Genomic DNA, 25,537 nt, shown 5'->3' with positions numbered 1-25,537 from the left:
GATGCATTCTTCACAAATAAAATACGCTGCCAAAGATAAAATTCAGGGACTGAGAAATAGATACACACATAATAATCGGAAAAATTATTTTGGACAAAAAAGTCTTCGAAAAAATCCCGAAGGGAAAACCCATGCAACTGATGAGGGTTTATTTTATTATTATGCAGCAATTTGGAAAGTACAATAATCTGGATGCCCCACTGGCAATCCTCTGGAAAATATTTTGGCTAAATATTCAAGAGATAATTTTCTCCCTTTGCAAATCCACCGGGCCTCCGTTGGCCTGCTCACACTCCTCACTAGAAATGCGCATTGTTGGCCTAGAATAATTCACACGACTTGCTCGCTGGCTCCAAGTGAGTCGTCCTACCTCCCTCTGCCTCTAGAAAAATTCCCTCTACCTTTCAAATGATCTATCCGTCCTGTGATAACTAAAACGATCTCTCTCCGACAATTCGCACTAGGGTTTCTGGTTGCTCACACTGGCTTTTGTGGCCTGTTTTGCAGATAATTCGACCTCCTTCCTCCTGCCAATCCGACAATGGAGAACCACTGGAAAACCTTTGGATGCCTCTTCCTCAAATTCTCTGTTGTCCCTCTGTTTGATGTTTGATATCTAGCTCGAACCACGCCCTTGCTGAATCACTACAACTGGATAGTTCGATCTGCCTTGGCTAACTCGCTCTCCCTCTTGTTATTTTTCTCCATCCCATCAACTTGCTCTTATAATCTCTCTCTGGAATTTCAATGGTCAAGATCTAATCGTGATCGATGGCTAAGATCATCTTAGACTTGATCCAAGTCATTTTCTGGAAGTCTCTAGAGCATAAGTCAATCTACTCAATTAATTCCCCTTAATTAATCAATTTTCCTAAGTTAGACTTAGGCATTTTTTAATTATTAATCAATTAATTTAATTGAGTGGTCTCTAGGTGTTTTCTCCCGAAACCTTTTCTGGGTTTTGGAGATCTTGTGTTCCTGAGCATCTTAGACACAAATCGAGACTAGAACACCTGTTTGATGCTATCATATTATCCAAAAACTAACATGATGCAGGTGGCAAAGATAAATTAGCATGTCATCAACTAGTGGTGGCTATTAAGGGCTACATGGTTGTTTGACTGGATGTGAAGAATGGGAATTTTTTTTCTCCTATGAGGTCACCCACTTTGGTGGGTAATAAGGCATACAACCATGTGGAGGCTCCTCAAAGCCCAACACTCATCTCAGGAAGCCAATGCTGGGGCTGCAGGGTCACATGTGCTCTCAAAACTGGGCTAGACGTCCTCTTTATTGCGTTGAAGAGGTGTTAAGCCATCCCTCAAGGGATCTTTGCTACATGTGTGATGAACCACCTTAAAATTACTCTTAAGATCAAGTGAGATCAACATCATTAGGGACAAAAACTATTGAAGTATCGTAGTGGACCATATTCATGTTAGTTTTTGTAGTATCAGATAGGTCTTCCAGCTAGAGAACTACAATAAGGAGATGGCCAAGGCGAAGACGATGATCCTTGATGGAGTTCGAGATCATATAGTTCCGCATATACCTAACAAGAATACTGCCAAAGAAATGTTGGATGTTGTCACAAAGCTTTTCCAGGATCCTTCTAAGAACCAGAGGATGCTTTTGAAGGAGAAGTTGAGGACTACCAGGATGCAGAAGGGTGAGGGAGTGACTCCTTATCTCATTAGAATTCAGAATGTCCGAGATGAGCTTGCAGCAGTTGGAGAGACACCTCTTGACAGTGAGCTAGTGCATACAACTCTCAACAGTTTCACCGAGTGGGCAACATGTTGGAAAAATTGAGAGGGGGGTTGAATCAATATTTCTTTACAATTGTTATTTTTTACCAGTTTAGATCACTTATAATTAGAACACAGAGTAAACAGTGATAGAATAATAATTTTATTAATCAATGACGAGGACTTCAATCCTCCTTTTACAATAATCAAGTATAACAATAGCTTAGGGCTCCAACCTTGAAGACTCCAATCTTCAATCAACCAGGGTCCAACTTGCAAGGTGCCAAGCTCCAACTTGGTCTAGGTGCCAAGCTCCAACTTGGTCTTTATGCAGCTCCAACCTTTAGGGCTCCAACCCTCTCCATTGGCACAGGATTCAACCTGATCTTCTTGAGGACTCCTATCCTCTAGGCCCTAGGGTTCCAACCCTTTGCTCTTCAATATGGATTCAACGGTTCTTCAAAAGTTCCAATGTATTCTGCAACAAACCATGGTAATGCTCTCAATCAATCTTCAATAATCCTTCTTTCATCAATGACAACTTTATGGTTCTCAAAAAGTGTCTCCACAACTCTTCATGTCACTGAAACAATTTTCTTCAAGGTCACATCATGAGGACTCCCATCAGTGCATTATGATCTCCAAGTGTGCCTTCAAGATTGGCTTAAGTCTTCAATAATTCTTTCCCAATATGTCTTCACAATATCCTCAACAAGGTTCTTAATTTTGACTTCAAGAGGTCTTCATGCAACTCCCCTTTCATCATACTTTCCTGCTTTTGATAATGTGGCACAAGAGAGATGCACATAGTTGCATTTCTTCATGGGACAAACCATCTCCCCTTGCTTGCATAAACTCCTCTTTATCTTATTTTTGGTTATGGAACCCATCAGATGTGTAGTGGGGACAAAGAATCATGTTCTTTAATGGACTTTCACCCCATAACAATATGCATGGTCTTCTTCCTAACTGGCAGATCAACAACATGAGTTGATGCCTTGAGAGTCCGAGACACTTTCTACTTCAGTTTGCCTTCTTCTCCATGCTTGTGTGACTTTATTTTCATGCTTGGGTGTCATGGTTTTAGCTTGTTTAGGAACCCACGTCAAGTTACAATCACGAGCCATATGTCCAGTCTTATGGCATTTGAAGCATTCCATCTTGTTCAGCAATGAGGAAGCATGAATTCTTTTTGCAAAGCTTCTTTTAGGACACTAATGGGGACCATTATATTTGTCCTTGTGGTATGCCCTACAATCCTTTGTCATGTGTCCAAAATTTGTACAAGAATAGCAATAACCAAAAAATATACTTTGGTACCCGCAGGATGGAGCTTGTCTTGATGTACCTCTGAAGTCTTTTTGCCTTGTCACCCTTTGATGATATCCATTGCTTTTTGCATTCTTGACATTATTTGCATATCTTCTTGGAGTAGGGTTTCTTCCAATGTCATCTTGACTCTTCTACCTGCTTTTGCTGGAACTGGGGGCATCAATATTTCTTCTAAGCTTCTCCACATCCTTGTTGTTTGATGTATTAGGGTTTGAATCATTTCTGTTTGAGGGTTCACCTGCATAACCAAGACCTGATTTATCAAGGGGAGATCTTTGATGACCTAGGATGTCATGTAGATTCTTGTCCAGATGATCAACTTCTTTCCTTAGGAGATCAATTTCTTCTTTTATCATCTTATATTTTTCATCCTTCTTTGCTAGACTGGTCTCCATTTCTTCCTTCATCCTTGTTGCTTCACATGTTTAGGCCTTGAGAGAGGTGATATCTGACTTTAATTTGAAAATCTCTTCATCCTTTTCTTCTAGTTGGCATGTCATGGTTTTTCTTTCCTTTTTTGCTTCATCAACTTGTCCTTCCAAGAGGGCCAAAACTTCCATCACCCTTTGAGCTCCTTGTGCTTGTTTCTTCGCTTCTTCCAACTGAGATTTAAGGGACGAGACCTTTTCCTTGTATTGACCAATATTTGCTTCAAGTTTGTTCAAGTCCTCACGTCCTTGTTCAAGTTGAATTGACAAAATGTCTTCCCTTTGCTTTGCTTTATCCAACTGATTTGTCATGGATATGACTTCTTCATGATTCCTTTTCTTGTTTTGATGCAATTCCTCCTTTAGCTTGGTGAGCTCCTCATCTCTTTCTTGTACTTGAAGCTTGAAAATGTCAACTTCCTTCCTTGTCTTGTCAAGGTCATGGTCAACATCTTGCGCTTGCTTTTTGAGCTCCTTATTTTCTTTTTTCAATTTGCTTATATCTTCTAGGGAAGCTACAAGTTTTGCCTTAAAATATATTTCAACCTCTACTTCAAGAATTTCTTCATCATCATCTTCCTTTATACAATTGGTCCCTTCATTTTTGCTTTCATTTGTCTTCTTTGGTTCATCTTGATGCTCTTTGTCATTATCTTTAGCTTCCTTAATGGGTTATGGATTTCTTTCTTGTTTTCCATCATCTTCTTGATTAGAGGTCATGGTCAATGCTCCTTTTGAGTGAAGATCTTGAAGTTTGTCCCACATATCTTTTGTTGATGAACATTTTTCCACTTTGGCCTTAATAGGATCTAGTAGCCCACTCAAGATTCTTTTATTGCTATTGTACTATGTTTCTTGGATTCTTCATCTTCTATTGTACAACCAGAAATCACTGAATCCCAGACTTCAAAACCTTGAGTCATTAAGAAATTCTTCATTCTTGCCTTCCATATTTCAAAGTTTCCATTGAACAATGGAGCTTTCCCAATTTGATTATCCACTAAGGAGGTGACACCTTCAACCTAAGTTGCAGGAAACGTGGCCCTAGGGTCGTTTCCTCCCGGGAAACAAAACGAAACGCGTTTCCGCGTACCGTACGGCCTGGAAACGCGTTTCGGCCGTACGGCCACATTTCCCGAAACGGAAACGTGGCCGTACGGACGGAAACGCGTTTCCAGGCCGTACGAGCCACGTTTCCCCAAATTTATGTGTTGTTTTTTAATTTTTTTTTTTAATTTGTTTTTTAATTTTTTTTAGGTTTCCGGGATGTTCTATAAACCTATTCTAAAGTTATAAAAGAGCAGTTTGTCTCATTCTCTCATCACACTATTCAGCAAGTCGTTTCTCTTGGAGACTGGCAGTTGTTTCAGCTAGGGTTGTTCCTATATTTTTATTTTAATTATGTGATCATTCATGACTCATGAGTAAATGTGATGTAAATTTAATCTTAATGTTTAAATGTAATAAATTATAATCATATAATGTAAATGTATCATTCATGCTTTATGATTGCACATATATATAATAATAATTTTTAAATATTTTTAAGATATATATATATATATATATATATATATATATATATATATATATATATATATATTCGCGTTTCGTTTCGCTTCCCGTTTCGGAAACTCGTTTCCGTTTCCCCGTTTCGTGCAACTTAGCCTTCAACGGGTTTGCAAGCCTTCTTCCTTGACTTTTCCATTTGTGTTCTAAGGATCTACCTTCAAGCTGTTAGGCTCTGAGTGAAGGCACTGGCTCTGATACCAATTGTTGGAAATACTGAGGGGGGGTGAATCAATTTTTTTTTACAATTGTTATTTTTTACCAGTTTAGATCACTTATAATTAGAACACAGAGTAAACAACGATAGAATAATATTTTTATTAATCAACGACGAGGACTTCAATCCTCCTTTTACAATAATCAAGTACAACAATAGCTTAGGGCTCCAACCCTAAAGACTCCAATCTTCAATCGAACAGAATCCAACTTGGTCTTTATGAGGCTCCAACCTCTAGGGCTCCAACCCTATTTTCCACAAGGCTTCAACCTTGTCTTTATGAGGCTCCAACCTCTAGGGCTCGAACCCTCTCCGCTGGCACAAGATTCAACCTAATCTTCTTGAGGACTCCTGTCCTCTTGGGTTCCAACCCTCTGCTTTAGATCTTCAATATGGATTCAACGGTTCTTCAAGGCTTCCAATGTCTTTTGCAACAAACCCTGGTAATACTCTCAATCAATCTTCAATAACCCTTCTTTCATCAATGACAACTTTATGGTTCTCAAAAAGTGTCTCCACAACTCTTCATGTCACTCAAACAATTTTCTTCAAGGTCACATCATGAGGACTCCCATCAGTGCATTATGATCTCCAAGGGTGCCTTCAAGATTTGCGTAAGTCTTTAATAATTCTTTCCCAATATGTCTTCACAATATCCTTAACAAGCTTCTTAATTTTGACTTCAAGGGGTCTTCAACAATGCTTTGCCTAAACCTTCAAAATAGCCTTTCAATCTCAACACAATCCCAGGTCTTCAATGTCCCTTCAACAAGCCTCAATAATGCCCAACAAGCCTTCAATTTATGCTTCAAGGAATTCCTAAGGATACTCCTTCAAATACTGCTCATAAGTTCTTCAAAGGTTCTACAACTCTACCCTATTCTGTTCTCAAGAGAAGACTTCAACAAGCTCTATTTGTCCAATCCCAATAAATCAACACTTCGACCACGACAACGACAACAACTTCGACCACAGCAACTACGACAACTTCAACCACAACAACTTCAAGCATGGCAACTTCAACCACGGCAACTATGGCATCTTCGACCAAGACAACTACAGTAGCTTCGACCACCGCAACTATGCCAGCTTCAACCATCGCAACTATGTCAGTTTCAACCACGACAAATACGACAGCTTTGAGAACAGCATCAACGACAACTTCGACCACGACAACTACGATAACTTCGACCACGACAACTACAATAACTTATCTGCTCCTAGCTCGAACCTGTGGGAGACTACTTAACCCAAGAACAATTCCACAAATTTGTCTTCCTTGTGTTTCTAGGCTACGGCTACTTCTCTACCTCTTGTCTTGTCTCCACCGAAAAATCTGAGCTTGAATGGACGAATTTAGTTTTATATTTATAGTGAGTTTTCCATATTCTGAAGGGACACGTCTCTTTGCCAAGGGTTATGAGCCTTTTCAAGTCAGCTTGGACAGTTTGACAATTTTTGACATATCCTGATTTCAAAAATTGATCTCTTCAATGGTAAGGAATTAGGAGGCAAGTGACTACTCATTGGAAAGCTTATGATCTCCTCTATTAGCTGATATAGTATTCCCTTCAAGATATGACCTCTAATGATGGAAATTTAATTTTTCTTTCATCATATGCATATTTTTTTATAACAACCCTATTAAAGAATTTCTTTTATGGAATTAGAGCATCAAGTAGATTAGAATTTTTTCACTATTATGACATGCATGTGATCTTCATGCATTAGGATTGCATACAAGGGCTAGGGTTTCTTTGACATATTCATACATCTAGGCTTTACTAGATTAGGGGTTCATCACATGGGCTTTTAACTCATTAGGATTAGGGCATCATTTATTCATTCTAGGACTTTTAGTGCATATTTAGGGTTTCATCATATGAATGAGCAATGCAAGGAAATAGACCTAGTTTTTCATCAAATAGCTTTAGGGTTGGTGTCAACAAGAGCTTTTCTATGTATCTAGGGTTTTCATCCTCAACAAGCAATGCTAGGGTTAGAGTTTTGTACTCATGTTGACATCAATGACAACTTTACCAACACAACATTCATTCAAGGCATCATTGGGCGAGATCAACTACCTGGATGGGATCAGTTGTGGAGTGATTGCAGGCAGGAGGAGATGAGGCTTTCTCTTGTCGAACGTAATACTAACAACAATAGTAGCAAAGGACCAAAGACTGTGAAAGATCAAATGCTTTAGGTGTGGTTAGTTTGGTCACTACAACACTTAGTGTCCTCAAAGGAAGAAGGACAAGAAGGAGAAGCAGGAGCAAGCAACAACTTCGGTAGAGATCGATAGAACACCTTACTCGCTAAGAGGGAGTGTTAGTTTTTGTAGCATCAAACATGTGTTTTAGTCTCGATTTGCGTCAGAGAGGCTAAGAACACGAATTCTTCAAAACCCATAAAAGGTTTCGCGAGATAAGCTTTCAAAACACCTTAATTAAATTAATTAACCATCATTTAAATATTTCCTAAGTCTAACTTAGGAAAACTGGTTCATTAATAGCAATTAATTAAGGAAAGGTGAGAATGCTCTAGAAACTCACATAGATTGAGTTGAGATGATCTTAGCCGTTGATAGAGATCTAATCATGGCCGTGTTAGTTTTTGTAGAATTGGAGGTGTTCTAGTCTCGAAATTTCGTGGAGAGGCTAGAACACAAGTGTTCTTCGTAACCCAAAAATTGTTTATGAAATTCCATCTAGAAATGTCTTAATTAGATTATTAGCCCATTTTTAATTATTTCCTAAGTCTAAACTTAGGGAAAGAAGTTAATTAATCATAATTAATTAAGATAAGGTGTGAATCATCCGGAAACTCAGAGAAACCGATAGAGAATTAATAACCTTGATTAAGTTTTAATCTTGGCCATTGGAGGTCCAACATAAGATCAGTGTTTTTAAAACCTGCCGGTTCTAACCGGTAATCGGTCAAACTGGCTGGTCAACAAGGCCACCAGTTGGAACTGGCTGAAAAACCTGGTCAGGAAGGTGCTTTGGCCGATTTTTCGTCCTAACCGGCCGGTTTAGGATGGAACTGGCCGGTTTGTAGTCAAACCGGCCGGTTCTGTCCTAAACCGACCAGTTACTATATAAAGTTTATGTGAATGTCAAGGTCAGATTGTCAGATAAAGGGGAGAGAGGGTCAAGGTCATATGTGAAGCTTTCTTACCATCCATGGTCAAAGGAAAGAATCTCACTATGGAAATCTAAATAAAGGAACTAGATTCAACCTAGAGGATATCTCTCTATCTAGAAGAGTTGACCCTCTACCAAAAGCCAGTGAAAGGTGGCCACCTATTGGTTATGTGTAAGTTGTCTCCAGATCACATACAACCACCCCTTCTAGGCCTCATTGCCAAGGGTTGTCCTTACCCCTAATGTTTGAAAAAATTGAGCATCGAAATGGCATTGCACGCTATCCACCTCTTTGTGCCTCTATGCATTGGGAGCATCAAGAAGAAAGATGTAATCCTCTAAGTAGTGCCCAAAAGAAGTGTCGGGACAAAGGATATGAGATCTAAGTCTAAGTGCCTCTCCCAAATATAACACTAGGCAACTGTTGAGCTAGCAACAACTCCCCCAAGTTGTGCCTTTGGTACAAAAGGATAAGAAAAACTTCTTTACCCTTCCTGAATTTTTTTAAACTTCAAGATGTGCAGCTAGTAGAGGTTGTGACTCAAATGAAACAAGCTTGAGTTGGAATCAGCGTCCATTGCCACTTAAAGTCCACCTACATCTTGAAACAACTACATTTTACCTACAAGCTCCTTGTTTCACATTATATCTTTAGCTTGTGTTGTTTAAAGCCTCTTTGGCATTGAGCTTATGACTTGTGAAATTTGTGGAGTGTTGCTAAGCCTTAATTTTCCATATACTAGTCCCTCTTTTATATTCACCTCAAGTCTTTTGTTGAAGTTTTCAAGCTTTGACACACCTCCTCGAAAGTTACTCTCATTGTGACACTTTTCATGTCACTTAAACTTAGAACTTGCTAGTCCTAGCAACATTCACTAATTTTTGGCAACCTTCCATCTTTGTAATATGGCATGCATCATCGAAGCTTTTAACTTTTTAATACTTATGACAAGGTGAAAATCTCCTAGACTTTGAACCTTTTAAGCCTGTGTCATTTGATCAATTGCCTCTATCTTTTGATTTTTTGTATCAACCTATGGCACAAAGTTTGCAAGTTTTGAAGTTCAAAGTTACCACAACATGTTGCACAATGATGTACCTTTGGGTATCAATAAAGGTGCAATAAGACCATAAGAGCCACAAAGCAAAAGAAACAAGTTTGGAACTTTCAATAATGTGCATCAGATCACATGTAAATGAAAGATTGAAAACTCCAATCCTTATGATAGGGAGCAAAAGGAAAAGAATTTGCAAATGTTGCATTTTGCAAGCTACTTAAACTTTCAAAAAATCTCAACCTCACAAGAAAGTAAAACTTCAATATCAAGTAAATTGCAACAAGGAAAAGGGCTTATCATGATAAGTTGTAAATGAAAGCGACATGTTGCAAACATCATAACGACTGAAAGATTCAACTCACGCAACAAGACACATAAGAACGACTGAAAGATTCAACTCACACAACAACACACATAAGACGGATCAATAGCGATGCGCCACATCACAAGTTGCAGATCAGGCTGAGGCATCCTCAGACTTTGAACCAGATGATGTCTATGTAGCTCCTGATGATGATCCTGTGTCTAGTAGTGGTGATGAACTTGATGATTGATCATGTGTACACTGTAGACCTGTAGTAGGCCAATGGCCTCATAGCTTGCAGCATTGTTTTTGGACTTTATAGGCCATTTAGAGCCTCATTGCTTATGTATTTTACTATTTTGTCAATGATATGTATTGCACTCAGTGCCATTTTGATATATTCACCTTTATATGGTATATAAATGAGCAAACTTTGCATATTTTTCTCTATTGGCTTGGAATCATGGTTTTAAATCTTAAAAATAGTTTTGTTTCATTAAAAATTAATTATTTAATGTATTTTTCTAAAACTGGTTCGTTTAGACCTAACCAGTCCTGGTTCGACCGGTTTCGGTCGGTAAACCGGTTCATTAGGTGGATTGGTCCAGCCAACGGTTCCGGTTTTAAAAACATTGCATAAGATTATAAGAAGAAGTTGATGGGTAGATGGAAAACACACTTGAGAAGTTCGATTTTCTAGAGAGCCAAAAGTTGCCTAAAGAGTTCTCACTTTAGAAGGGAAGCATAAACAGTGAGGTTGGAGGAAGATATTCAAATCCAACGAGTGCATTTGCAGAGAGGCCAAGATTTCTCCAGGAGTTGTGCAAAGGTAGCGCAGAGCCTCAAGAAGGCAGTTTGATTTGCTGGGGAAGGAAGACTTTTTCATTTCCAAAGGCCGGACAGAGGTTCCAGAGTGCCAGAGAAGCATTTTCCCAGTGAACAACAAGCAGGACGGCTTGATTAGCAGACGATTCGAGAAACATGTGTGGCAGGAAGCTTCAAAGTGACACCAACCCTGCGCAGGCCCAGTTGAACGACTTGCTTTTCAGTAGTAGTCAAGAATCGGGATTGCTTGGAGTGAGGTTAATTTCCCTCAAGATATTTTTGCCAGTGATTTCTTTGTAGAATTGCCAGTATTCAACATCCAGATTGTACTCAAAATTTCTCACTGTTGCATAATAATAAAAACCCTCAGCTGCTCATTTGTTTTCCCAAGTTGGGTTTTTCCGGGGATATTTGTCCAAAAATAACCGTGTTAATTTTTATGTGTGTGTGCTAGCATATTTCTTAGTTTCCAACACTATTATTTTCCGTAGTTTTATTTGTGAAAGCTGTAGTCTAAGTCATAGGACACGTCGCTCAGGGTCTCGTGTCCCATATTTCACGTGTCGGACATGAAAACCGCCCTAAAATGTGTCAAAAACGTTTTTCTTCGTGTCCTCCAATCGAGACACGTGTTTTGGACGTGTCGAAAACGTGCCCTAACGTTTTTGGTTCTTAGGACACGTGTCCCATGAAAAGTGACATTTAAAACTTACAACATGGTTTATTTTTGGGTTTTTTTTGTCATTGTTCACCACCGAAGTTGAGTTTGCTCGTCGCTGGAATCCAATTTGTTGTGTAGTGTGAGGAATTCCATTAGATTCGAGTGCAATGCTCACAACTTCACATCGACTTGGACCTGGAGATGTAGGAGACAAGCGTTCACATGCTTTGCTGAGAGTTTGGAGCACTTAAATTTCTTGTAAGTTGTGTTATAGCCTTCGGAACTTAACTTAATTATACACGAGTGACCACGTATAGATCATGTGTTGAAATAAAAATCCCAGCTCCCCGTCATGTGCTCATTGCTCACTACACCTTCGAGGTCTAAAGGGAGGGAAAGCTCGATTAACGCTCTGGTCAACAATGAAGTTTGAACACATAAATTTATAGTTCATAAACTACCTTATGTGAAGTTTGAACATGATCAAACTTGTTTGAAGTTAATAACAAAAATTATAACATGAATAATGAACATTGAACTGTGAACATCATTGATGTAGTAAATTAATAAACTAATTAGTAAATTAGTAAATAGTAAATAGTGTATACTAAATACTAAATAGATATCATCATGATTCATATCTATATGGATCAAGCACTATATATATATATATATAAAACGTGTCCCACGTGTCTTGTTTCCGGGGTCGCTACGTTTCGTGTTGAATACTCGTATTTACATGTCATGTGACTTAGGTTGCAGTGTGATTTATTTAGTATTTGCAGTAGCAAATAAATTGTTAAATTAATTAACAATTAGAAGAAGAATTTGTAGTTGTTGCAATAAAATGTCCGACTTGAAATTTTCACACGCTATTGGTCCATGAACGAGAGATTATAAGAGCAGGTCGATGGGGTTGGAGATAGACAAATGAGAGACACGTCGAGCAAGAGGGAGAGTGAGTTCCTTGGGCAGATTGAGCTATCCAGTTGCAGAGATTTGGCAGGAGAGAGTTCGAGCTAGAGCATCAGTTATTGAGGGATCAACATCAAAGTTTCTGTGAAGTTTCAGTGTCGAAGAGCCAGTAGAAGAGAGGCCACAATATTTCTTCCACGAGGCTGTGCAAGGCCTGCGCAGAAGCTTCAAAGGGCCAGTTCGATTGAGTTGAGAGTGAGATCAATTCATCATAGAGATTGGGAAGAGATCCAAGATGTCAAGCGAATCATTCCCAGAGGTAGAGTCAGGTAGAGAGAGATTTCAGTGAGTTCCAGAGGCAATGCAGAAAGAGCGTGCGCAGAGGCTGACCCAGGGGTTTCGAGTAGCGCAGACAAAGCCAGTTTCAGAGCTTAGATCAGTTGATGGGTGAGACAAATTGTCTCACTAATATTTTGGCGAGATTATTTTGCTAGAGGATAATCTCCCAGGTGAAGTATGGGAACAAGAGTACAATCGTCAATCATCCAGCTTAGCCTGTGATCCACATTTTGTTTGCCCCAAACATTAAATGAAAGCACATGATTACAGAAATGGTTAGTGTACCTTCTGACAGATGATACACCTTCCTTTAAGAAGTATGCTAGATGGGAGAGAGCACTAACTAGAGCATAAGTGGAGAGGTCTGAAGTAAAGCTATCTGTGGATCATCATAGGGCCACTGGCTGGCTGGCTGACCAATACAGAGAAAAAAATTCTCGTTGGGGTTACCCACTTTCGATGGGTAACATGGCCCATTATTATGAGATATCATGAAGATATCTCCACATTGGTTCAAATAAAATTTGGTTCTGGCATGTTTATTGAAACATATAGAAAAACGACGTATAGGTAGGTAATATTCTAACAACTAGCAAGTATATTGTTACTGGTAAGTTCACCAAACCCAGGGTCAACATAGAGATAATTGCCAACATGGCCAACTTCTGCATTCTATCTGTAAATGCCAAATTTTCTTTTCTCAGGTGCTCAGCTGTGTTTTAACAGTGTCATTCAGTAATTATAACTTTTTCCATTTCTATTCATATGATTTCATCCATTTAGTTGAAAATGGTTGACTTTGCAACATCCATGCATATGAGCATGAACTTGATTCTGCAAGGAATGATTAGTGTTTTGTCTGATTCAAGTGAGCTGTTACCTTACTGGTCTGCTCATGAGGTGATCTTCTCTTGCACTTAGTACTTTCTCATGATAGAAGAAATCTGAATTGATCCCCAAATGTCTTTCTATATTTGGTATTTTGTACCTCAGCAACATCTTTATATGATTTATCATTGTCAATTCCTGTTCTTTCTTGCCACAACGCTAATACCTGAACAATCACAATATATGCCTAGCAACTCTTCTTGGTATTATTTCAGAATGATCTTTCTATGTATCAGAATGAAATATATTCACCTCAAGAATGAATACTTATGCTTCGTCTCTACATTAACCAATTCACAAGCCGCTCTATTTAGTTTTGCTGGAATATTTTGCTCCCAGCATTCCTGAATATTCTTGAGATATATGATGCTTTATTTTAGACTGACTATTTGGACCTTTCAAATGTTAAATAATGATTGATGACATCAATTAGATTGTACTTTCCTTCCATCTGGATTCATGACGAGGGGTCAGTTTGACATAAATTTTCATACAGCTACGAGTCATGCACTTGTGTTTTCTAGATTAACCAATTTTTCTATCTTGCTCAGATTTATGGAGCCCTTGACCTCAAGAGTGCCTATGATGGTGATAGAAGGAAATCATGAAATAGAGCCTCAAGCAGAAGGGGAAACATTTGCTTCTTACAAGGCTCGGTTTGCAGTCCCATCTCAAGAATGTAGCTCAAACAGTAGTTTCTACTACTCTTTTAATGCCAGTGGAATACATTTTATCATGCTGGGAGCATATGTGGACTACAACAAAACTGGTAGACATTTGCCTCTAAGCTGTAAAATAACACATTTCATGCAAAACTTGGTGCGTGTAAGATTCATATTTGCCTTGAAGGACACGTGTCTTATAATGCTAGCATTGTGTAGTAATCAAGATAGCAGCATGCACGGTGGAAAAAATTACGTTAGGGGGTTTTGAAACTTTGTATTGGTGATGAATGTGTGGAACCATGAGAAAAACTATACTTTTAAAATAATCCATTAGTTTATTTGCTGCTGTTATTTAGGCATGCAATATGCTTGGCTGAAGCAAGATCTGGCGAATGTAGATCGTGAAGTTACACCATGGCTAGTTGCAGCATGGCACTCTCCCTGGTATAATAGCTATTCTTCACATTATCAGGAATTTGAGTGCATGAGGCAAGAAATGGAAGAACTTTTGTATGGATTTGGTGTGGACATAGTCTTCTCTGGACATGTAAGTCATTATAGCAGCCACTTTGCATGCATCATATAAAACTTCTTTGACATACAACATAAAAGGTTTAGTTAAAAGGAGAAAGGAAATGGAAATAACAGATGTCTAACAGAACCATAAGCATGTTTTTGGATTATAGATTATTTTATCGTATTTTTCCGTTGCTTTTATCATCAGATGCAGACTTAGTATTGTCATCAGCACCTCTATTGGAAGGGAAATTTTTTATGGAAATAACTTAGCATAAGTTGATCTCAAAGCCAGAGCACCACATTGGGATCTGTTTGTACTTTATTGCAAATGTATCTTTGTGAACCTAGGTTATGACTCATAACTATAGATAAGTTAATCCTGGTTTGAAGGGTAACAATAGTTAAAAGTATCATTTAGGTTTGTAATTTATCAACCCGCTTTAAGGTAAAAATAGTTAAATTAAGCATATCCAGGTTAGTTCAGTGGTCTGCATTAAGAGTCATGCAATATATGACTTATTGAGACCCTGTTTCATTATATATGTGTATAATTTGGACTTGGAAAGGAATCACTTTCAAGTTTCAATATGTGGTAGACACGACTGGATCTGAAGATGCAAAAGTAACTTTCAAAACCTGAATTTTTTAATTTTTTGATAGTGCCTTCTTTTTCCATGTTCTTTGGAAATTTAGTTGTCGTTGTAGTAGTTCAGCAAAGGAAGTATAAGAGATTGTCAGTGGCATCTAAGAAGAGGAAAATTGGAAATCATAGCTTTCAGAAAGCTTGCATTTGCTTGAAGAAAAGCATTCTAACCTTTAAGATTTGTGGGACAGATTGAGGAGCCCCATGTTGTCTGATATATTTCTGGCTTGGAACAGAGGTATTGCGAGTTACAAAAGTTGATAGAACTGTATTCTCGCATTTGGAAAGAAGAAAACTGTGTACCAAAATTCTTAAGGGAAAATTAGATTTACACAAATGTAACTGAAGTTTTTGACACTATGCAAAAGAATTGATTACTAAAATAAAACAAGTATTCCAAATATTTAGAATCCTTGACCAAATTGTTAAGCTGCCAGTTGGCTTGAAGTCTTTTCCTAGAATAAAAACCCAATGGTACTAGACAGATGTGTAACAATATTATGAGATCTTTCAATAATCTGTGGATTCATTCTATTATAAAATCAATTATAAAGAAGAAATTGAAAAAAGTCATGAAAAATGATAAACTGATAAGGGAATAAACAATCACAGCCGGGCTTAGTTTCGGTGGTTGGAGCAGATCGTGGGTTCCTATCTACATGGTTGAAGTAGGGTAGAGAGGGAGGTCTTACGTTAGTGACTAGTCCCTTGTGTTATTTGTATCATGCCTAAGGTTGAGGCTGGGCTTGGTTTAAGTGATGTGGCTACCTAGGGGAGTATTCTTGTAGTGAAATGGGTGGTTCATTATGTGGAAGTGTTTGGCCCTTGGTAGGTGCTATTATTCATTGGTTAACTTCAATGTAGCATGTGAGAAAGGTTTGGGGTTTTTGGACACATGCAGCATTATTTCTTCACCCCCCCACTTGTTCTAGGTTCTCGGCTTGTTGATTCTCAAGAGTATTTGGATGACTAGGATAACTATGGGTTGTTTGTTTGATTCAATGGAACACCAAGGACAATAGATCAGGATGGGATTTCGCAGGGTGCCCTTTTTGGTGTTGGACGATGTAAGGGTGTTGTATTATAGAGATGCTCACTTCTAGGCTTGTCATCTGAGTAGGAAGGGCATCTTCTTTTGGTAGGACTTGTGGGATTTAGCAGCATGTTCTTTAAAGAATTGGTGTTCTTTGATGCATGAATTTTATTTGCTCCCTTCAAATCATCTTGTTACCCCTTTTTAGTAGGAGTACCTATATTGTACCATTTTTTCACACCATTGTATTCTTGTAGTGAAATGGGTGGTTCATTATTTGGGAGTGTTTGGCCCTTGGTAGGTGCGATTATGTCATTGGTTAGCTTCAAGGTAGCATGTGAGAAAGGTTTGGGGTTTTTTGGACATGTGCAATATTATTTCTTCATCCCCCACCTGTTCTAGGTTCTCGACTTGTTAATTCTCAAGAGTATTTGGATGACTTGGATGATGATGGGTTGCTTGTTTGATTCGTTGAAACATGAAGGACAATAGAGCAAGATGGGATTTCACTAGATGTCCTTTCTGGAGTTGGAGGATGTATGGGTGTTGTATTATAGAGATGCCTCACTTCTAGGCTTGTCATCTGAGTAGAAAGGGAATCATCTTTTGGTAGGACTTATGGGATTTAGCAACATGTTCTTGGAAGAATTGGTGTTTTTTGATGCACGAATTTTATTTGCTCCCTTCAAATCATCATGTTACCACATTTTTTAGTAGGGGTACCTATATTGTAGCATTTTTTCACACCATTGTAAGCCCAAGGTCACAAGTCAAAAGCCATGAACAACCATGTGAGTCCCTATATAAGGTATACCTTGTGTCATGTTGAGTCTTGTTGTTTTGGTCAGACCATGTCCCGCCCCTTTGAGTTCATCTATGTTTCCTTTTGTCCTAGATAGGCTTGGAGGGCCTTAGGTGAGCTTATATGTGGAATCATGGTTTTATGGGAGTCTGGTTTTGTAAGGATGATCATTGGTGTATGGGCTAGTCTAGCCCGCATCAAGGTGCACCTGTCTTTCCACATGGTTATGAGCAACGTTGCACGAAACGGGGACGTTTTTTGGAAGCAGGGATGTGGAAGCTTCATTTTCTAAAAATCTAGGAAGCGAAGCGTCTCAGAAGCGCCTACTATATTGCATTTATATCCAAAACAAACATCCCAAATACCAAATTAGTTGTAGAAGACATGAAAACATACATATTTTTTACATAAATCAAGATAAATATGGCATCCATGATTCCATTGTACATCAATGATTAATTATTCGAGCATCAACCATCTATAGTCTAGCAATTGCAAACATACATCAAATTTTTAAGCATATTATAAAACATAAAACATAAAGCCTATTATCTAGCAAGTGAGCAACTGTCAACATTAGTCATGTCCAAAATTCAAATAATAATGTTTACAAAATAGGCCACTTGGCCACCACCAAGACAAAAAGGTTCAAATTCACAGCAAGCCTACAAGTCTAATGATTAATGTATGACAAAAGTAGTAAATTGTGAATATATCTACTAATCTCTTCTCCTTCCACCACGAAGAGTAGGGTCCTCCACGTGGTGGCAATGAAGAAGATGGTGCTCATGGAAGTTGCGGCACTGAAATTGATGAAGACGAAGTCCCTGCTGTTGGTGTTGAACCATGGAACCTAAGAACCAAGGGACCATATGGGGGTGGCATCTCAACTCGATCATCATCATCTTGGAATCGCTCAAAAAATTCATACAAAAAAAAACCACTAGTTAACAAAAAAATTAAAAACAAGAATTAGAGAAATGCTTTATAAGCAAAATTGACACATTTAAATTCAATGGACATACCACTTATTGACTGAATTTTGAAATTCATACCAAAATGGACATACCTAGATAAGAGCATCCTCCAATTTCTCTAATCGCAACACTCCATCCTCCAAATTAGGCTCCTCTGGATTCCTATCCCAAACCTTAAGGTCTTTATTAGTCTTTGCATCATCACAGTAATGGGACAACAATCACAAGTTGTAATGAACATAAACCAAGCTCTCTGCCCGGTCTAAAATCAACCTTTTCCTTTTAACACTGTGGATGAAAGAATAAGAGCTCCAACACCTCTTTGCAGAAGAAGTGTTTACCACCTGTGATAGCACCTGCAATGCCAAAGTCTGTAGAAGTGGAGTAGCACCTACATGCATGTTCCATCACTTGAGAAGAAAAACTCTCTCGATCTCTAATTGCATGCATGCTTCCAAATGGACCAGTGCTAAGCGTATAGTTGCTCAACTGTTTTTGTACCATGGCAACCTCCTCCTCATCAGGGACTAATTTATCCAATGCAATCATATATTTTTCCAGAACCTTTGGATCTGGGTGTGGTTTTCTCCACCTCACCCCTAGGCGTAGGTGTTGAAAACCATGATAGATGATAGTATTTAGGTGTCAAAACATATGCTAATGCATGCAATGGAACATTTAGCATTTCCCATCGATTTTCCACCTCTGCACGAATATAATTGTACAAGGTGATATCTCTAGGCTCAACAATGTCTTTAATTTGTCTCAACATGTTATCCATTTGCTCATACACCTCCCCAATTATTGGCTGATTTGAATCTGCAAACTTGATTATGTAATAAATTGGTTTGGTGATTTGTAAAACATATTTAACCTATGACCAAAATAACTTGTCAAGAATAGTGTCCTTGGCTACATTAGCACCATCTCTATCAGTGTTAATTTCCTCCCATGATTCAGAGGTCACCATATTAGTTAACGCGTATCTCACCTTCACTAGCCGCTTAAAGGTGAGGTAATAACGTGCAAATCTTGTTTTTGCAATTTTAAGCAACTACAACTTGGAGTAAGTGCCATAGAAGTAGTTTACCCTTGTATGCCCTATGATAAATTTAATGAGTTGCTTCTGTCTCGTGTAAAGCTCATTAATCCACCCACATTCTTTATGCTTCACAATATCATGATTCAAAAGGTTCAATGTGTGCACCAAGCACCGAGACCAAAAGATGTGTGGATGAGTACACTCAATAACTTTTCCTACTGCCTTACAATTTGTTGCATTATCTGTGATCACTTGAACCACATTATTCGGACCAACATCTCTGATTGATTGCAACAGGAGATCTGCAATGTTTTGGGAACTTGCACTGATGGAGGAGGAGTCATGACATGTAATAAATACTGCACCACTAACAGAAACACCAAGAACATTGATCAAATGTTGGTTTCTAATATTTGTCCACCCATCTGATACAATGGATACCCCACAATCCACCTACTCATTTGTAAAACGTGTCAAAGCTCTTTGAACCTTTGCTTTTTCTCTTTCTAATAACATTGTTCTAGCTTTCTCATAGTTGGGGGCTTGTATCCTTTTGGGGCTTCATTGATGGCCTTTACCATTTCATGCCAATAGATAGAGTGAAGCACCTTGAATGGTACATCGCAAGCACAAAGAAATCGGACTATCTTTCCATCCACATCATCCCTCCTAGCAACATTCAGGAAATTCTGTATTGTTCTTTTACCTCTAGAGCTTGCAGAAGTACCATGAGGAGATGAGCTACCAAATCTAGAGGTTGCACTTGATTCACACTGAGTACTTTTGTTTCTTTCTTTTTTGTTGTGCAACCTCCTCTATTTGGATGTATTTTCTTCTTTGTTCAACTGAAATGTTTGGGCAAATTTGTATCACCACAGCACCATTTTTTCATCACTGTCCATCATCCCACAAAGATACCTCGTCACGCGGGTATATGAACCACTAAATGGTTTTTCTCCATGACAACCATGAGGGCACAAAATTTTGTAGCTTCCACCACCTTTTCCCCCTTCAAGTTTGGTCACATAGTTCCACAAGGGTGTCAATGCAGCTTTCCTCTCTAGTGTTTCAATATTCCCTTCAGGTTCATCCCCTTTCTCTTCAAACCCATCCTCCTCATCATACATTGGGTCACTCAAATGGGGACCACTATCCTCTTGTTCTTCTTCCCTTCTATTCATACTCCCCTTTTCCATCATTAAAACGAAAAGTGGAATGATACATAGAAGCCAAAAGAACACCATCTTGGAATATGAATATAGGTGGTGGACAACCTAAACTTAAATGAGCAAGAAGAAAGAATGGGAAAGAGTAGGAGAGGGAGAAGAAAAATGCAAAAATCAATTACAAAAAAATGAGGGAGTTTGGGGTTTGCACTTACCTCTTTAGCTCTAGTAGATGGAAGCTTTTTTTTACATCTCCAAGCTCCTCCTCCTTCTTCACTCCTCCAAGCTCTCCTCAAGTCTCTCCTCTCTTTCTCCTCTCTTCTCCTCTCTTCTCCAAGCTCTCAAAAAATACAAGTGAGCAAATGAGAGGTGAAAGAGCCTTTTAATCCCTTTATTCCCTACCCTAACCCAACTTGGACCCACCCCCAACCACTAGATAAAAAAAAATGTTTTTGTGGCGCCGCATGGCGAAACCAGCCGATTTCCCACGAAATCGATCGTGATTCGTATGGATCCAACACGAAAATGCGGCATTTCAGTCGGGTGATCCACCGCCCGAAACGTGTCCCAACAATTTCGAAATGCGGATCGGACCGGATGGTTCCCACAGGGCAGGAAGCATCTTTTTCGGCCTGATCTCCGTTTCAGACTTTCCGGGACGCATTTCGGGCGGCAGATCACCCACAGATCTATATAGGTCGTGTTTTAGGGTTTTGATCTAAGGGGGGGGGGGCATTTCATGCAACACTGGTTATGAGTCTATCAAGTTTGTAGGTGGCCTTGGATTTGGTGTCATATTCCAAAGGCTCAGAGCGAGTTGACTTCTAGCGGGAGCTTGCAGATTCAAAGGGAGACTTTGCAGCCCAAGAAGAGTGCGTGGTCAGTAGAGAGCAAGGGTGCTTCCACATTTGCCAAGAAGGAATCATGGAGAGAGTGGAAGACATTTCAGGAGAAGAAGAAGTAGGATGCTGCTAGTGACAACGACACTTTCAGGAGAGGCGTAGTTCATACTACAGGGATTGCTGCAGTGGTGAGCTCCAAGAGTTGGGCGAGTTTTGCAAGTAGTTATGATGATGATGAGTTAGTTCCTAGTCTTGGAAGTACCTCCCTCGCTAAGAGGGATTTTTGCTTTTTTAGTAGTTTGGGAGGTACTCCAAGCCCTAGGGTTTGGGGTTTGGGGGGTGAACCACCACAAGAGTCACTTGTGGGCTTGGAACCCAAGGTTGGGCTTCTGCATCCATTGATGTTTGGGCCAAAACCCTGGATCATTTTGGACATGAGATGGATGGAGATGATAGAGGATGGCGAGGAGAATCTAATGCTTTGAGAATTGTCAAAATCCAAGTTGTCCTTAGTGAGTTATGAATTTTTGAAGTTGATAATGGATTTTTGGATAGCCAAGTCATGTAAGCTTGAAATGGTTAAGTCCAAAAGACATGTCCATTGGTGAATTCAAGTAGCCCTTCTAAAGTGTATAAATAGAAGGTGAATGCGTTTCATTTTAGCATCCAAATGTGCAAGAAACATAGAAGATCAACTTCAGAGGTAGCCACAACTCTAGAAGAAGGCAGGCCGAGTTTCCGCAGACTGGGTTTCCGCAGGCAGCGAGTTTATGCAAACTGGGTTTCCACAGGTAGCGAGTTTCCACAGATTGGGTTTCGCAGGCAGTGCGTTTCCGCAGACTGGATTTCCGCAGGAAGTGCGTTTCCTCAAACTGGGTTTCTGTAGGCAGTGCGTTTCTACAAGATGGGTATAGGCCGAGTTTCCGCAAGTAGGGGCTGCAGTTTGACAACAAATTTGAGGTATGGTGATGTTGATTTTATGTTGAATTTGTTGCTAGTTGGATGGTCCTAGTGTGGATAGAGTTGTAGCAGCCTATGGGAGCCAATTGGGAGGCTTGTCTTGATGGTTGAAAGAATCATCTAGGAGCAGATCTCATAGTGATTGGATTGGGCATCATTGGACTGGTGGAGAGCGTGTTGATAGCCCAAAGTAGCCCTTGACAAGCAGTCATAACGAGAGCTTAACAGCTGAAGGTTGGATGAAGGATTGAGCCTATGTGTAGCTCTTTGATGGACGAAAGAAGCTACTAGAAGGAAGATTGGATCAACCTGTGTTCATTGAAGCAGAAGCGACTTGCAGTGGTGATAGGTGGTGACCCTCCTAGAGACTCTATGTGTTGTCTTTTGATGGACTAAGGGGTAGCTAGAGAGCAGATCGGAAGCGAAGGACCGACAGGACAAGATATGGCATAGAGACTGCAACAAGATTATCATTGTATCTTGTATGCCTTGTATGGGAGCCCTAGACTGTTGTATTACTCAGTTGATTTAATATAACGAAGATTGGGTTGTTGTACATATTTGTACAATATTTTGTAAAAAGTTGTCTATACTTGTGCATGTGTGATTTACTGCTTTATATTTTTCGCTATGCAAAGTGGCTTTAGTTGAGATTCTTGGTTTGGTAGCGTCAAATATTCTAAGATTCTATCCTAGACCCAAGATCGTGGAAATTCAACAAGGACCATGAAGTGACATTTACTCCAGTTGCTAGGTACATTTCTATTAGAGTTATTACTTCTGTTATGGATGGAGATTACATCAAATGGATGTAAAGATCATTCTGCTCAATGAAGTGATTGAGGAAGAAGTGTACATAGAGTTACCTCGGGGCTTTGAGGTAGATGAGAGGGAATCCCATGCTTGTATATTGAAGAAAGCTTTGTACAAGACCTTGGGTATGGATATAAAATGAGTCCTGGTTGATCTAGTTATAATGTGGCTTATTTTTTATAGAAGTAGAAGGACTCACGTGATAGAGGGTGCAAAGTGGCAGGAGGATTTGCTTCCATGATAAATGGAGTAGTCAAGCCCTGCTTCAGTGTCAGAGGGAGTTGACCTTTGAGTTCGAGATGAAGGATTTTGATACATTATTTCTTGGGACTAGAAGTGTGGCAGAAGCCAGGTGAGATCTTCCTTGGTCAAAGGAAGCATATTATTATGGTCCTTCAAATACTTGGGATGATGGACAGCTAGTCCATGACCACTCCCATGGTAACAAATCTGAATAAGCTAAGTGGCAAAGGGAGCAGCTTGGATTGCTACAACAGGATTTGCTTTAGTATCAAACAACTATGGTGATGGATCCAGTGAAACCGATTAGTTTATGGTTGAGCCAAGGCATGCATCATAAGATGTGTCGAGGTATTGACATGGTACATGTCTACAATGATGAAGTAAAACTGTAGGAATATACAGATTCAAATTGGGCAGAGAGTGCTGAAGATAGAAAGAGCACATCAAGATGATGATTTAGTTTGGATTCTGCTTGGGCAGGAAGTAGACATCTGTTGCACTTAGGACTGTAGAGGCCAAGTATACTGCAGCTAGTTTGGAAAGCTGTCAAGTAGTGTGGCTTCAGAAGCTATTTGCAGGATTGTTTGATCAAGTGCAGGAGACGACTGTGATGACAGGTAGAAGCACGTCGAGATCATGGTACCACCACTTCTAGGACATGATACAAAAGGGAGCGGTGAGGCTTCTATGCATTTCTACAAATGAGAAAGTTGCTGACATTCTCACAAAGTGTCTGTCCCAGGATGAAGTTTGTATACTTCAAGGAAAAGCTTGGAGTGGTTGAGAATGTTTCCCTTGGTTAAGGGGAGTGTTGATGTTGTAGCATCAAGGGGCAGACATTCTCCTTAGGTCAGGATACTGACAGGTCAAAGGTGTTGATCAGGGGCCATGTAATGTGGCTAGGGAAAATGGCCTAAAGAGAATCAAGGCCCAAAGTGCTCACCCAATCAGAAGGTTCTGCCCATATTGCTAATTCTTATTTGGCTAGTGGGTCGAGTGAGTGCCTTATATCATTGGGCAAGTGTTTTGCCTTTCAATAACATGTGACAACATGTGGGAATGGTAAATGGGCCCAGGTTTTCACCATAGTTCACAAGTGTTGACCAGGTTCCAGGTGACAATTTGGATAATTGTTGACCTAGGACTAGCCTTGACCCTAGAAGGCCAAAAGGTATTTGGCCAAAAGGTATTTGCTTTAGTATCAAACAACTATGGTGATGGATCAAACAACTATGGTGATGGATCCAGTGAAACCGATTAGTTTATGGTTGAGCCAAGGCATGCATCATAAGATGTGTCGAGGTATTGACATGGTACATGTCTACAATGATGAAGTAAAACTGTAGGAATATACAGATTCAAATTGGGCAGAGAGTGCTGAAGATAGAAAGAGCACATCAAGATGATGATTTAGTTTGGATTCTGCTTGGGCAGGAAGTAGATATCTGTTGCACTTAGGACTGTAGAGGCCAAGCATATTGTAGCTAGTTTGGAAAGCTGTCAAGTAGTGTGGCTTCAGAAGCTATTTGCAGGATTGTTTGATCAAGTGCAGGAGACGACTGTGATGACAGGTAGAAGCACGTCGAGATCATGGTACCACCACTTCTAGGACATGATACAAATGGGAGCGGTGAGGCTTCTATGCATTTCTACAAATGAGAAAGTTGCTGACATTCTCACAAAGTGTCTGTCCCAGGATGAAGTTTGTATACTTCAAGGAAAAGCTTGGAGTGGTTGAGAATGTTTCCCTTGGTTAAGGGGAGTGTTGATGTTGTAGCATCAAGGGGTAGACATTCTCCTTAGGTCAGGATACTGACAGGTCAAAGGTGTTGATCAAGGGCCATGTAATGTGGCTAGGGAAAATGGCCTAAAGAGAATCAAGGCCCAAAGTGCTCACCCAATCAGAAGGTTCTGCCCATATTGCTAATTCTTATTTGGCTAGTGGGTCGAGTGAGTGCCTTATATCATTGGGCAAGTGTTTTGCCTTTCAATAACATGTGACAACATGTGGGAATGGTAAATGGGCCCAGGTTTTCACCATAGTTCACAAGTGTTGACCAGGTTCCAGGTGACAATTTGGATAATTGTTGACCTAGGACTAGCCTTGACCCTAGAAGGCCAAAAGGTATTTGGGCAATGGGACCCCAGAAGGCCTCTGGCTAGTGGGTGACTAGATCCAATTGTAAAGGGCATGTGTCTAGTGGGTGACTAGATCCTTTTGCATGATGTTCATGCAAGATGTTTTCCACATGGTTCTGGCATAAAACATGAGGTGGATGGATTCATCAACATAGTTGAGCTTATTCAACCTTTTATTGGGATAAAGAAAATTTTCAACAAGAAAACATTTGAAGAAGTCAAGGCAAATACCCGCCTAGCTAAGAGGGAGTGTTGAAATTTGG

At 39.6% G+C, this 25,537-nt stretch overlaps 1 protein-coding gene across 1 annotated transcript in view; it reads left to right on the top strand.

Moving 5' to 3' along the window:
- LOC149227046 (purple acid phosphatase 23-like) overlaps positions 1 to 20,913 on the top strand; it is a 67,277-nt gene extending 46,364 nt beyond the window's left edge. Inside the window, exons 4-6 of the mRNA XM_089380386.1 lie at positions 13,982 to 14,199; positions 14,452 to 14,642; positions 20,755 to 20,913. Of these exons, the coding sequence (XP_089236512.1) occupies positions 13,982 to 14,199; positions 14,452 to 14,642; positions 20,755 to 20,913 (568 nt within the window). The remainder of the gene's footprint in view (positions 1 to 13,981; positions 14,200 to 14,451; positions 14,643 to 20,754) is intronic.
- The last annotated feature ends 4,624 nt before the right edge of the window (positions 20,914 to 25,537 follow it).

This window comes from Pinus tabuliformis, chromosome J (assembly GCF_031772625.1).
Source record: "Pinus tabuliformis cultivar Carrire ecotype Pingquan chromosome J, CPIR1, whole genome shotgun sequence".
NCBI classification, from domain to species: domain Eukaryota; kingdom Viridiplantae; phylum Streptophyta; class Pinopsida; order Pinales; family Pinaceae; genus Pinus; species Pinus tabuliformis.
This window is presented reverse-complemented; position numbering and strand designations above follow the sequence as displayed.